The sequence below is a fragment of the Leuresthes tenuis genome, unplaced genomic scaffold (assembly GCF_036924035.1).
Source record: "Leuresthes tenuis unplaced genomic scaffold, fLeuTen1.0.hap1 SCAF_15, whole genome shotgun sequence".
NCBI lineage: Eukaryota > Metazoa > Chordata > Actinopteri > Atheriniformes > Atherinopsidae > Leuresthes > Leuresthes tenuis.
In genome coordinates, this window is record NW_027325369.1 from 31,538,179 (window position 1) to 31,553,534 (window position 15,356).

General features: G+C 42.5%; 1 protein-coding gene across 4 annotated transcripts in view; it reads right to left on the reverse strand.

Annotated features, from left to right (window-relative positions):
* The window catches only part of syt14a (synaptotagmin XIVa), a 31,674-nt gene extending 26,631 nt beyond the window's left edge, over positions 1-5,043 (reverse strand). For all 4 annotated transcript variants that reach the window (XM_072365900.1, XM_072365898.1, XM_072365899.1 and 1 more), the window contains exon 1: positions 4,919-5,043. In XM_072365900.1, the coding sequence (XP_072222001.1) occupies positions 4,919-5,039 (121 nt within the window). In that variant the 5' untranslated portion in view covers positions 5,040-5,043. The remainder of the gene's footprint in view (positions 1-4,918) is intronic.
* Between the last annotated feature and the right edge of the window lie 10,313 nt (positions 5,044-15,356).

A 15,356-nucleotide genomic window follows, 5' to 3' on the forward strand; every position in this document is an offset into this window, starting at 1 on the left:
AGTGAACGGGGCTTAGAGGATGCAGCCTCTAAATAAGGCATTATCTGTCTTTATTTCACCAATACTTTAAGAAGAATGAATGAATGAACGTGTGCTATAGCTCTGTTAGCTCATAGCTGCTGTTATGTGGCTACTTGCAGCTATAGGAGAGCTAACGGAGGGATTTCTACACAGGCACTCTACTGGGACCACTTCATCCACACGCCCCCCTGCAGCCCAGTTTATTCACTCCGGTAAGAACGTCCATCTTACTCAAAGTCGTCGTTCACATTGTCAAAATCTGATAAATATCCTGCCATGTTGCACAAAACTATCAGCAGCACACTCTGTGTGAAGTTAGCCGACTGTCACAGAGCACGGAGTGAATAAACTGTGCTGCAGGGGGGCGTGTGGATGAAGTGGTCCCAGTAGAGTGCCTGTGTAGAAATCCCTCCGTTAGCTCTCCTATAGCTGCAAGTAGCCACATAACAGCAGCTATGAGCTAACAGAGCTACAGCACACATTCATTCATTCATTCTTCTTAAAGTATTGGTGAAATAAAGACAGATAATGCCTTATTTAGAGGCTGCATCCTCTAAGCCCCGTTCACTCCCTTATATGGATCTCCAGTTATCTAAATATCTTCCGAAGGACGCCGACTTTCACCAAACTGTTCTCAGTGAGTAGATGAACGTATTTCATGCCAGAAATAAGGTTTAAAAATACCGGAGTTCCCCTTTAACAAAAAAAAAAAACAAAAACAGATAAAATCTTAAAACAAAATTTGTGCTTTTTGACAGAGAACGAGCATATTAACGAGCCACGTTCACACCGAAACATCAGCTGCTGCTTGTTTGCTTTCACTTTTTACCCTAAAATTATGCCTGATTTTAAAGTAATGTTCTCTCGGGCTGTAATGAGCATTGATTACAACTGGTAGTCCTTAATGTTTGGTCACATGTGGGAGCAGGAGGTGCATCTCAGGGGAATTCCTGTCAGTTCACACCAGCTTCTCACTGAAGACTGAATTATTCACAGCACAGATGGTGCAGGAGGGATTCTGCTCTGTATTATTTCACAAATGGCACAAGCAGAGAAAAACATATCTAAGGAATCCAAGGTCAGTTTCACTACTTTTTTTGGACTTTCTCACTTAAAACTATAACATTTTACATGAATCTCAACAAAAACTCTGGATTCAGGCTTCATTTTACTATTTACTAGTCTCCTTAAAAATTATTTAAAAAGTTCATTTTTCCTCTTAAAAACCACCGGAAATGATGCAGAAGCAGAGCAGAAATACAGTGTGGGTGCTAACATTATCCCTCATTTTCCTGGTAGACTTATTTCACCAAATCAGCCGTATGTCATTAAAACACTGAGAATAACCTTTAGATGATGTGTGTGGGACTGACGGATGACTCACCGGAAGATCAAACAAGAACAGACTTTGTTACACAAGAAGTACAGAGACAACAAATGAGGAAAAGCAACAGTGAACTAGTTAGAAAACCTTTCAGAAAGTCTTTCAAGCTGGTGTTTGTGGCAGAGTTTCTGGGGCAGAAATATCCGAGATTTACTCAACTTTATGACTTTCATATCGGGTCAAAAAGGTCAAAGGAAAGTGGGCCGAAGCTTCTGTGACGTCTTATAGTTAAAGTAAAAACTTTAATATGTGAAAAATATAACAGAGTTAAAGTTAAGAATGTGTTTACATCCAGTTATCAGCTCATTGGCTGTTTTCAGTGAACTAACAGAGAGTCTCAGGTGGCTTTAAGCCTCCGTTTGATTCTGATCACAAATCTGACAAACCAATAAATCTACTGGTTAAAAGCAGTTTTTTCCAGATGAGGAACGTTGCTAAAGTGAAATCCATCTTTTCCAGTAATGACTTACAGACAGTTGTTACAGGTTAATCACCTAAAGGCTGGATTACTGTGACTGATTACTTGTTCCTGGGCCTCAGCCCGTCTCACAGACTCCTAACTCTGACCTGAAAGAGATCAATTATCATCCCTGTTTGTCCCGATTAAATACAGAATTTATTTTAGGATTATTTTGTGTGTTTTTGAAGCTTTTTACACGGGCTCTGACTCTAACTGAGACTCTTAAATCTTCTGTGAAGCTGCTTTTAGCTGCTAGAGTTTCGTTAATACGGGACATCGCTGCCTTTGCACTGGAACAACCTTCTACTGTTAAATTAAATGTGCCCTCTTTACTGGCCTTTAACGACATTTAACATCAACACAGCCGCTGCGCTCAGCTAAAACACGTACCTGCGCCTCTTCACTGGGCTTCAATGAAGCTTGGACCGGAGGCGAGTTTATAAGTTGTGAAAAACCCTCAAGACAGCTTGATTTCAGTTTCCTTCTCAGCTCATCAGTCAGTGCTAAACACATTTGAATAACTACATCTCCCACAATGCCAAGGGGCACTTAGAGATCCCCCAAACAAGATTTAAGGGCACACAGTGTGAGAGAAGGGCATCTGATCCTGTTTCCGTGGTGATCAGGTAACATATACGATGAAGAAACTCTGTATAAAACTCAAAAGTTGCACTTTGTCACTGTTGTGTCCATTTTAAGGCGACCTTGAGTCCATTTTTAGCTCCGCCTGCATAGAAACGGTTGCTATGTTCAATGTCAAACAGCAACAAAAGCACCTCAAAAATCACAAAAACACCCACACACTCCACAGGCAGCCCATAAGCACTCTCAGCACTCCCATGCACACTCCCACGTGCGCTCAGATGATGCTCGGAAGCACAATACTTCATGTGTATCCACAGGTCTGCTCACACATGCAAACAAACACCTCCCAACTCTGCGATAAATCTCCAAAAATGAGCCAAAAACACCCAAAATATGTAACTCAAATTAAAAAGCAGTCTCACACTTACACAACCACTCAGATGGCTCGTGTGCCGTGGTGAGAACCCTCTGGCTCCACTTTCTTATTCTAATCAGCTTGTTTTGTTAAAAGCTTGTTTTTTAGCACCCGCAGCTGGAGGAGCATCACATCGATAGACTGAGCCACATCAGAAACACATCATGTCTGCTTTCTCTTCATACGTGACAAAAACACACAGCAGGTCTTTAAATCCGAGTGTTTCGGAACATTCACTCAAATTAATGGACAGTTTTCACTGAAACTGCTCAGAATAATTCAATAATTCCAGCTAATATTCAGGTCAAGACCTAAAAATCACAGGGAATATATGTACATCTCCTGTTAAAAGCAGCCACGACAGCATGGATATTGTTGTTCTCACCTTGAGAATAAATGTGTGTTCTTATTTATTATGCATGATGGCGTTTCCTGGTGTCACTATGGAGACAAAAACTCCCCCACGGGTAGAGACCGCTGTCTCAAAGATAGATCTGGTTGCAAAGTAAAGGTTAAAATGAGATTTAAATGGATTTTCGGACTCAAGGAGGTATTTATAGGTCTTTTTAAAAATTGAAGATGGGTTTGGTTCAAGTACTTTGATGCAAACTTATATAACAATCACAACTCCAAAAATTTTGGGACACTTTGTAAAATGTAAATAGAAATAGAAAGTAATTATTATTTTTTATTATTCTTAATAGAACATAAAAAACAAATGTTGTGAGATAAGTGAGACGTTTCACGGTTGAATGAAAAATATGAGCTCACCTTGAAGCCGATGGAAGCAACTCGTCTCAAAAAAGTTGGGACAGGAGCAACAAAAGGCTGGAAAAGTAAGTGTTACTAATAAGAAACAGCTGGAGGAACATGAAGCAGCTAACTGGGTTAATCAACAACAGGTCAGTCACATGATTGGGTATAAAAAGAGCACCTTAGAGAGGCAGAGTCTCTGAGAAATGAAGATAACTGTACAAGCTACAGTTTTCTGCTCATTCATACGTCGATGGATGCGTGGGGTTCAGTGTCTTGCCACAGGGAAGCTGGGAGTTGAACCACCAACCTTCCGAATCCTCTATCAGACAGGAATGGGACACACACCTCTGCCAAAGGTCCAGCAGCTGGTTTCCTCAGTGCCAGATGTGTACAGATGTTGTTAAAAGAAGAGGGGATGCTACACAGTGGGAAGCATGGAGCTGTCCCATTACTTATGAGACATGTTGCTGCCGTCAGATTCATGAAAGTCGAGCCGATATTTTCTTAATGAAGCAGTAAAATGTTTTCTATGCTCTGTTGTACAAAAAATATCGACGTATGAAGCTTTTTTTTTTGTTTACATTTTACACAACATACCAACTTTCTGGGATTTAAGGATGTATTTGCTGTCACATAATAAAGAAAGATAGATTTCCTCTTTTTAGTGCAACATACTGAAAATTAATTTGGTCATTCCTCAGCTAACCGGCATGTTTTTTAAGTCACCTCAACAACTTTATACCAGCCAATTTTGTTCGAGTTTACAGTTTTGGTTGCATATTAAGTGGGCGTGGCTATTGGAGCACGTTGTTTTGAGGTATATTTCTATATAATGTTTTATTATTACACAAATTGTTGTGTTTTTGTAGTTATTCATATCTCAAATCCATGTTTCTCAATAAGTTTTTCCTCTTTTCTGGACAGGAATGGTGATTCAGGAGGATTTAGTTGGTTGCAATATGCAACTTCACCACTAGATGTCACTAAAGTCTCCACACTGCTTCTTTCAATGAGCATTAATAATTATTTAGTCATTTATATTGTACTTATAGAGACATTTTTCACCGGTTTCACACATTTTTTCAGGTTTTCTGACTTTTTACCTTCAGAAAAACAATAAAAACAGGAAGTGAGCACATAAATGAAAACAAATCAAACACCAACAACACCCTGAGGAGTGAAAAACAGCGGAACAAAGATGAGTTTGAACAGGTTAATGGTGATGAATTCTGGTGAGGAAAGGTGGGGCGGGAGGTGCAGTGCAGGGGTCAGAGGTCAGCCTCCTGATCTGCCCTACCTTTTCTGACGCAGATTAGCTCATGAACTCCACAGTTACGCTCGCCACCTGGAAAGACAATGCAGTTCCAATGAGCCACACCGTGATGGAGGGCACAAAAGACAAAACAACACCGTAACATCAGACAAATAACGGGACAAGAATAACGAAGATAGAGGACACTGATGGGGACTGAATGGTGTTAGAACTAAATTACTTTCATTAAGACACACTTATTAGACTGTGAGCATTTACACAAGTTAAGATTGTGTCTAACTGACCAAAAAAACAGTGTTATTGGGTTTAATTGCAGTTTATCGTCTCCAGGCACATTAAGACACGATAAATACCTTTCAACAAAAAGTTTGTGAATCCTCTTTGCTCTTTAAGCTTTACTTACTGACTTCTATCACTCAGCACCAAGTTATTATAAAGGTAATAAGGTTAAAAGTTTGGGTTCATAAGCTCCTCCCACTAATACAGGAGAACTTCAGGTACTCATGTTTGTCATTTCTTCAGCCAAACAGTTACCATCAGTTATAGCTAATAAATGTCAGCTGGAAGTCTGAGTTATTGATCCAATTCACTTATTCATTTACTACAGATGACTAAAAAAAAGCCTTTTTAGAAACATGAAAAGAACAAAGTTTCCATTATTTAGGATGCATCAGTGCCACAAACCACAAGATAATAAAATAACTGCTCTTTGATTGTGCGTCTTTCCGTCAGTTTTTGTTGATCCTGAAGCTGAAAAAAATCTAAATCAAAGGTCAAACCAGGAAACCAGGTGACAGTGAGAAGAGGGCCGATGGCACTTTCTATGTGGAGGAGCAGCAGCTCTACTCCAAGCTCCCCCCGAACGGTGGAGCTCCTCCCTCCGGAATGATTGAGCTCCTCCCTCCGGAATGATTGAGCTCCTCCCCCCGATGATGGAGCTCCTCCCCCCAGACGGTTGAGCTCCTCCCTCTGGACGGTGGAGCTCCTCCCCCCGGACAGTGGAGCTCCTCCCTCCGGAACGATTGAGCTCCTCCCCCCAGACGGTTGAGCTCCTCCCCCCAGACGGTTGAGCTCCTCCCTCCGGATGGTGGAGCTCCTCCCCCTGGATGCTGAAGCTCCTCCCTCCGGATGGTGGAGCTCCTCCCCCGGGATGGTGGAGCTCCTCCCTCTGGATGATGGAGCTCCTCCCTCTGGATGGTGGAGCTCCTCCCCCCAGATAGTGGAGCTCCTCCCCCTATCTCTAAGGCTGAGCCCAGCCCCCCTCTGAAGGAAACTCATTTCAGCCGCTTGTATCCACGACCTCCTTCTTTGGGTCAGAACCCAGATCTGTGAGCTCAGGTGAGGGTTGGAACAAAGATGGAGCAGGAACCTGAAAGCTTCTCCTTCCGGCTCAGCTCCCTCTTCACCAAATGGACCGGAGCAGCAGAGCCGTATAAATGTGCTTAGCTTATATATCTAATATGAACATGACATCTGATAATTGGAGAGAATTTTTCACCCTTTAAGCAACAACTTTACACAAAGAATTGAAGGTACATTCCTCTGAGTTAAACATGCGAGACACGACTTTCCAACCTGCGTGCCCCCACCAAGGTTCTCCGTCACCTTGAGTTCCATCAACACCTCAGCAGCTCAGCGGCTACACCCGGCAGATGGCAGCTGCAGGGTGTGCTCACCACCGGAGCATCAGGGTATCATGAGGCAGACGCTGTTACTCACACTGAGGGCCTCTATAAAGAGCTCAGCATGGCTTTCTGCACCAGTCGGGCCTCCAGACAGCAACTGTAACTCAGAGCTATTAGTCACACATGTGAAGGCCTCCCAGTCTCTGAGCTCTGCCGCCGCCACTGGGATCTGCCCACAGGTGGAGCCTTCAAATAGCTCCGGCTGCTCTCACATGAGACACTTGTAAGACTTGTACACTTCTAAACTGAGGCTATAAAAAAGGCTGCGAGCATTTCAACAAATGATGTCACAGCGGTTTAATCATGAATGATTGAACTTGGCATGTTCTCCCCGTGTATTCGTGGGTTCTCTCCAGGTTCTCCGGCTTCCTCCCACCATCCAAAAACATGCATGTTAGCTTAACTGGAGTCTCTAAAACTGTCCTTAGGAGTGTGTGTGGTTGTTTGTCTCTGTGTGGCCCTGTGACCTGTCCAGGCTGAACCCCGCCTCTCGCCTGATGACCGCTGGGATAGGCTCCACCCCCCCCCCGCGACCCGGATTAAACAGGTATAGAAAATGGATGATTGAACTTTGGCAAACCCACAACTGAAGTAATGAGTATGTTATGTTATGTTTATGCATTTAGCAGACGCTTTTATCCAAAGAGCCTTACAGATAGGGTAAGGGGGTCTCGCCTAAGGACCCCTACTGGAGGTAATACCTTTCATGCAGGGGATTTGAACCCAAGTCTCCCACATGAAAGGTGGCAATTATACGACTAAACTATCCAGCCCCTAGAGTAAAAGTTAAATAAATGAATTCACCATCAAGATAATGATGGAAAGAGGAAGATAAGTCAAATAAAAATCTGCTCTACAATCTGACTTCATCCATCCATCCATTTTCTATACCGTCAATCCGTCGGTCGGGTAGCGGGGGGGTGGAGCCTATCCCAGCAGGCGAAAGGCGGGGTACACCCTGGACGGGTCGCCAGTCCATCACAGGGCCAATCTATTTTGAGTAAAATCGTGACGTGTAACCACTCGTCCGCCGCCACCCGGGACGACCTCCAGCCCATCGCGACCCCAACAGGATTAAGATGGTTTAGCTAATGGAAGGATGGATGGATTAATGGCATTTATGAGGTTTAATCTCTATCCTGATGGGAACTGATATACAGCGCAGCTGATATTTGTGTCATCTGTCCTGAAAAGGTCATGTCCAACATGAAAAAGCAGCTCAGATTAAAATCAGGGCTGTTGGAAGCGGTTAATCAGAACAGAACTGAACTCTGCCTTTAATATCAAACTCTGATAATGAAATTTGAATCAAAAAGGTTGCCTCTGGGTTTGAAACATGCCATCTACATAAATTTGTCTTGCTGTCTGTGGGGCAGCTGAATATCTCGATGATAAAAGGCAGCCAATTGAAACGTCTCCAGCAGTCAGACAACCTGATGAAGCAGGTGATTTTACCAGAACTCAAACACACTGATGAGCTGCCCCCCTGCATGCAGAGCCCTCAGCTCTGGTTAAAACCTGAGCCACCGTCTGATGAAGCGTACGGTCGAATCCTTGCTGCCAAACGAGGAGCTGAAAGATCTGTCCAGCAGATCTGATCAGCAGCTGCGTGTGGGAGGAAGCTCTTTCACTCGCAGCACACACACAACTTATTGCATAATGAGCTGGTAGCCAACGCCCTTGAATCCAAACTTTATTTTAAAAAACTAATGCACTCACTCGTCTCCTCTTCAGCCTGACAGTAATCAATCCAAACCATCCGTTTGGATCAATAAATGCGCTCACTTTGAGCTCCAGAGTCTCTAAATCAAGGTGAAGTCTGGGGCAGACGTCTGGGGCTGGGCTGGCAGCATTTCTAGGTCTTGTCCCAGTTTCTTTAAGGAATCTCCTCCAGCCGTCCCGTGTAATCAGGCTGCCGGCTAACGCGGCTGGTTTCAGGAGAGATGGATGGGCCGAGAAAGCCAGGCTACAGAAAACGACCTTTACAAAGGTTAACTGGGACAAAACTTCTGGAGCCGTCCTCGTTTGGGAGCAAAGACACACACGTTTCTAACAGTCTGAGGTGTTTTTAGGGTTCTTTCTGGGAGCAAAGAAGAAGAAGATATTAGCATTAGAAGAAGAAGAAGAACGGATAATAATAATAATGGTTTTACATCCTTTACATTTGCTGTGGCATAGTCCTGTTATCAGGATGAGGAATGTTTGGAGATAAAGACATTTTTGGCCATCTTATTTAAAGTATTCCTTATCCGATTACATGATAAATCAAAGGAATAATCTATAAAATACCTAAGTAATTATTTGCTGTGGCCCTGGACGTAAAGCCAGCCAGATGAAGCTATTATAATAAGATCAAAGATGAGGATAATTCTCTGTAACTTTATGACAGGCGTGTGGCAGATATCCTCACATCTGATTTATAAACTCCTGCAGTTTCTTTAGTCAAGCCAGCAGGCGAAAGCTCAGCTCAACATCAGCCTGTCCATGAAACATGTTCATATTGTCTGTGTGAAAGGCACGAGGGAGTGACTTTGAAATAAGCCCCAGCTAAGCCAATTTGCTGCTGGAGGATACAGTGCGAGTCAAGTCTAGTCAGCTTATCCGATGGTGGAAGCAGCAGCAACAGTTTCCTTCAGACTCTACATCTGCAGGATCCGTTGGCTTTTCTTACTAAACATACATTCAGCCCTGTGTTACAGAGCTTTCCAGAGCCCTGAGCAATGGAAAAACACTTTAAAAATGAGCACAGCCGACATCTTATTTTAGAACCGGCCACATGTGCCCGATTTAGGGTCAGCTGTTTTTTTTTTTTTTACAAAGTTGGATGATAGATTGAGCCTGAATCCAGTGAAGCAAAGAATGGCACAAGAGAGACAAATCAATGGAAAATCTGCTTTACGTAAAACCTCTGAGTAATATCTTAACCTTTCTCTTGCCTTTTTGCTGGGATGCATTGATTAATTCCACAATAAGAATCGGATTAACCAAGAAAAATTAAATGATCCAAGCTAAGATGATCCATCTGTTTTCTGGTGATTCAACTCCAAACTGCCTGCTCGGCCAACTGGAGAGGCGATCGATGACTAAACTGAACATAATCCTCCGGGTAACAAATCCCTCATCTGGTCTCAAACAGATGAAAAGCCCTGAAAAGGCAGCACACAATTATCCATGGAGTCGTGTGTTTGCTGTATGTTAATAGCTCAGTGTAGCACACACCAAAGAACCATTTGCTCATGAAAACCTCCACAGATCAATCCTCTGAGATCCAAATTTAAAACCATTAGCATTAGCATGCGCTCAGTGAAAGAGCCTAAAAATGCAGCAAAAAACAAGGTCTGAGCCCACAATTAATCATTATGTATTCAAAACAAATCTCTTATCCCTCCCAATACTCCATTTACAGCCTAAAGAGCTCATTCTCAACTTATCTGGGGTCTCCATAATGTTTAAAAAGATCAAATTTGCAACAATTTTCTCAAAAACTATTAAAGTCACCCTTCTCTATCAGTCATGATCCAATAGAAGTTCCCTCTACCTTTACTGTTCTTGGTTAATCTTACTTTGCTCAGTTTAAAACACTTCTGGGCTGTGAATTTGAAAACTAAATGTGAAACCATCAGCCGGTAACAACAGAAGGGATGTAAGGACTTAAAAAACATAACAATCAAGACACATAACTGTTCTGGGATCTATAAAGAGCTTCAGGTGTGTTTATGGCAGCTTTGCTGACCCACACATGGGTGCAGAGGAGACGGGATGAAGCGTTAGCTGCATCCCAACAAACCGAGCAATGTGGCACTTTCCCACAGAGTCATGTTAATTTGGGTCTTAGAATAAAACTGCTTCTTCTGAATTGAGGAGGTAGGTGGGGACTACAGGCAGATGAGCAAGATGTTGTCACCCTGAACTGGTTCATTGAGTAAAATACTCAGATTATCTAGCTAAAGCTCACTTGTTGAGCTAAAGAAGAAGGGCTAATGTTGAGTTTACAGCCTGCAGTCGCTTCGAATTATACGTTAAAAGGTGAATAATTTTAACCACTTGGACCAACTTTACAACAACGTGAACGTAGCACAGATTTGAAATATTATTGTGTCCTTAACTGATATAGCAAACATGCTAGCAAACATGTTAGCAAACATGTTAGCAAACATGTTAGCAGTATCTGCTTCCTTTACAAGATGTCGACTCCAGAATATCAACTTCTTCACCACAACAGACCGGAGCAGCACCCTTATTACTGCTTATCACTTTGTGACCCGTCTTGTTGTTTTGCAAATTAAAAAAAAAGAAGAAGGAAAGTCCAACTGGTTCTTCTCTGGTTCTTTAGTGCAACACTCCGCCTTTGCTTTGTGTGAAATCATGTCAGCAAAATCACATGTTCTCATCCTTTCATTCACAGAATCTTTTTCCAGTATTGTGATCATCATGTTTCCTAAAGCAGCGTCTAATCTGATCAAACAACACAGGAGAGTAGTTGGCACAAAACAAATGCTAACAAATGCTAAAGGGCACCATCAGCTGAGAGGAAGCTGTTGCAACCCACGGTTAAAGTGAAGAGGTTTTGGATTCAAAAGCAGACCAGCCGGAGGTGGAACTTGAGTTCACCAAAAGTCTTTCTTTAACTAACAAAACTAAAGTGCTGCTTGGCAGGAAACTCAAAGGAGAGTCTAAATGAACAAATCTAAAATCTGATCGAGAAGATAGAAAACCAACAACAAACTGACAGCTGCCCAGGAAAACTCGGGAGGTTGAATAGTGACAGGATGTGATCAACTAACTGGAAACATGTGCAACCAGGGAGAACTGAAGAGTAACGGGAAACTAAAAGCCCTGAACTGAACCAAAAACCAGAATAAAACCCAGATAAAACCAAATACCGCTGAGTCTGGGACACTAAAACAGATTAAACTAAAAACTGAGACCAGGACTGAGACTACATCTGATAGAATTTAAAAATATCCATTTCTAAATATTCAGTTCTCTAAATATTGAACTGAAAGGATAAAATACATCTTAATCTATACTTCCTTTATTTTTGGGGCTTTAATTTGACCCCAAAAGAACTATTTAAAGGCATAAACTGATGACTCGTGATCTAACTGACGGCTGAAAACTTCTCTCGTCTCTGTGCTGAGTGACGCCTGGTGATGGTCACCCAGCCTCCCGCTGGGCGCCGTCCTCTGGATGCTGCAGGTGGCGGTCGGCCTCGCAGCTGCATGAAGCTACAGTAACTAACTGGTGAAATAAATCACGGCCTCTCAGGAAGCTGCACTCTGCTGACTAATGCAGCGTGAGGTCAGAGAGAAAGATGTGGCTCGGTGTAGCTGTCGGCTGAGCTGGGTGGGAGGGTTGATGGTCAGATTCTGCTGCAGTGAAGAGCTGCATCCTGCTTTAGTTTTGAACAGATATTCAGCCCTGAGGTGCAAAACCAGAGAAACATTTCAGAATACACTATTTTAGATGATAAAACTATTTTGGGGGGAAAACTACAACCCAACAGGACATAATATGTCACTTTAAACCTAAAAAAATGCAGGTAAATACAATAAAACGGAGCTGTAAAGGATCATAAGCCACAAACAGGCTAAACGGGGGCAGAATGCTCAGATAAAACCAGATATTCTGCTTTAGTGAAATCAGCCTCTTAAGATTCAGGTGATTTTGCAGTTTATTCCAAGCAGGAGGAGCAGCATAAGGTGCTTAAATGTAGCAGTTATTAGTGTGTGGAAAGGTTCAGAGCAGACCAAGAATGGTTTTATAGATAAGAATATACCAGAAAACATCAAATCCCAGCATACAGTGTGGGGAGGATTCCAGGTGTGTGATAAAGTAGCGTCACTTTAATGAACTGCACAGATAACAATAGCAGCAACAAGTCTTTTTATAGGCCTCGAAACAAAGAGAGAAGACTTTAAAACCCAGTTTTAACCGATACTTTCAGATTTATGTCCAAGTAAAGACAGAAAACTCAGTAAAAACACCAGAAATCACAGAGAAAACTGTAAAAACAACTTCCAACTGTCCACATGAAGCCTCTGGATCAGTCAGGAACGAGCTGAGCATTTACCACCTTTTCTAAATCTCTCTGGATCTGACAAGTGTGATGAGCAAAGCCCGGAGGACCGGCGCCTGGTTTACATCCAGAACTGAGAGGTCCGGCGTCACTGTGCCACTTTCCGGAGGTGAACCCTGCTGTCCTCCTTTTACCTCCAAAACCCACAGAAAGTCCCACTTATGGACACATTCAGTGGTTTGAATGCACATCTGTCACTTACTGATGAGCAAAAACAGTAACAAGGATCAGCTCGATGGCCAAAAATATCCAGAAAATCATTCAAAACACTCAATGAAATCAACATTTGAACGTGATAAAATAATGTGGAGGAGGCTCCGATTGTGACTCTAACCATTCAGAAACATTTCCATTAAAACTGCTCAGGTAAGAGTCTTAAATGAGATTAAATTCAGATATAACAGAGCCTCGGATTCAAACTGAGCTGCCAACAAAGCTGCTTCCAACCTGCAAAGTTACATAATCAGAGGTGAGGAGTAAAACACTCGTTATCAGAGCTAAACGTGGTGTTTTTCATGAGTTGTGCCCTTTAATCCCAGTTGTGTTTACGGCTGAAGTCACACCTGTGTTGCACCACCCGCAGGCAGGTGGAGGCACGCGGAGCTCTCCTTTCAGCACCACCGTTACAACCACAGCTCCTCTGCAGTGGAAAATCACCGCTTTACAGACACAAAAACAACTTCCAGCGGCTCCAGCCGGACCGGGCGGCTCCCCCCGCGGAGCACGAGCCCCTCAAAGCTCGCGCACTTCACCTGTTTCATGTCTTATTTCCAGTCGGAGTTAATTACAAGGAGAGCAGAGACGTTATTGGCCTACTTACCATCAATCGCCATGATGTTCTGTTGTGGCTTCAACCAAAGTGGGCGGTAAAGAAGGGGGAGCGGCCCACTGTGAGGGTGAGGGAAGGGGGGAGTTTCACGGTGTGGTACAGTCCACGAGACACACATTTATTTAATTTTTAACCACAAAACTGGCCACACGCACATAAACGTGTTATTTTCGCATCGCAAACTCAAACTAAAGGAGTTTATTTAATTTTATTTCAATTACAGATCATTTCAATGAGATAAATTATTATTAAGCAGCTTAAAACCAAAGAAAAAGGTAATTAAGTCAAGTTTATTCGGGGTTAAAATGCAAAGAATATGTGAAATAGTGAAGATTCAGTCTGATCCGCTGGCTGTTTTTATCAATTAGCATCAAATCAATACAACTGTAATGAATTAGACTGAATTTACTGTAAAAATGACGATTTATCATTAACTTTTACTTAATGAATACCGTAAATTGAATTATGTGGACAAACTATATCTTAATTTTACTGTTAAACAACAACTAAATGGATAAACGATGTTCATTAATGCTGTTTTACAGCAAACTGAAAGTTATGACGAGTTTCTACGTCTTCTGAGTTAAATTTCCACGACTCCATCGTCTAACTCACATTAAATTATTTTCACTACTTATAGATCCACAAGAGATAGAAAAACCTGACTAAAGAAAGAAGGCTGAAAAGAAAGGCGACTTCAGCAGAATGCGTCGGTCTCCAGCTTCCTGTGCCGACCTTATTTGGTTACTTCCTGGTAATTAATGCTGATCATTCTCACCTGTCTCCCCCTCTCATGCAGGCCTGACCTCTGACCTCTGTTCCTTGTTTACCCGACGTTATCGGCGCCTGGGCCTGTTTTTGACCCTGATCGGTTCTGTAAGTTTTTGACCCGTCTGCCCTGTCTTGACCCAATGCTTCTGGGGTGGATCTTCCTTGGACTTCAGCTGGATTTGATGGCGCTTACTCCCTGAACTTGTTCGGATTTGGACTCCTGTGTTCCCCACCAGGCTTTCTGAATCATCTTTTTGGAGAAGCAACTTTGGCTCCCAGAACTCGGACCAATAAACCTTCTTAAACCAAACCAAACATGACCATCACCCAACATACTTTACCCTGAGTTCACCTTTCTCAGCTTTCTGCAGGTGTTTGAGTCTCTCTCCATTAACCTGACTCTGCTGCCTCGATCAAGCACCCCAGCAGCTAATCGCCTCCTGATTGCCGCTGCTTGAAAACTCATCAGTGAGTGTTGGAGCCTCTTCCTACACACAACCCACCTCCATCCATCAAAAGAGCAGCTCGGGTGGTATCAGCTTCACCTGTAAAGGTGGCGTAAATGCAGCCGGATGCAGAAAAACCTCAAACATCAGGAATCTTTTACAGTTATTTATAAAACACTCCCTGAAATATGGCTCATAAAGGTCAAATACAGAAGATAAGTGTGCAGGGAGCTCACTTTTAACCTTCCTACGCTGTAAAAAATAAGCTTTTTAAACCTAAAGGTTTTTAGTTTTCCTGCTGCATGAATGATCTGATCCAAGTGGCTGATTGTGCATCAGCTCCTCATCAGATAAACCGTAATTAAGCCCGTCCTGCTTGTGTTGTGTGTAGAATAGATTTTACTGTGTTCATACAGCCTCTAAAACACGCAGCTGTTGTATTATATGGATGTTGTTTAAAAAGAATCATAAAACCCACGAGTTTCATTCTGAGATTCAGTTCATCAGGAGCTGCTGACATCAACCCTGTAATTAGCAACAAAAACAAGAAAATTTTCTAAATTACCAACATTTCTTTACCCTCATTTTACTCACAAGATTTTAGTAGCTGAATATTAGAAGAATCTGTGAGTTTAAAGAAGCATGAGCACAG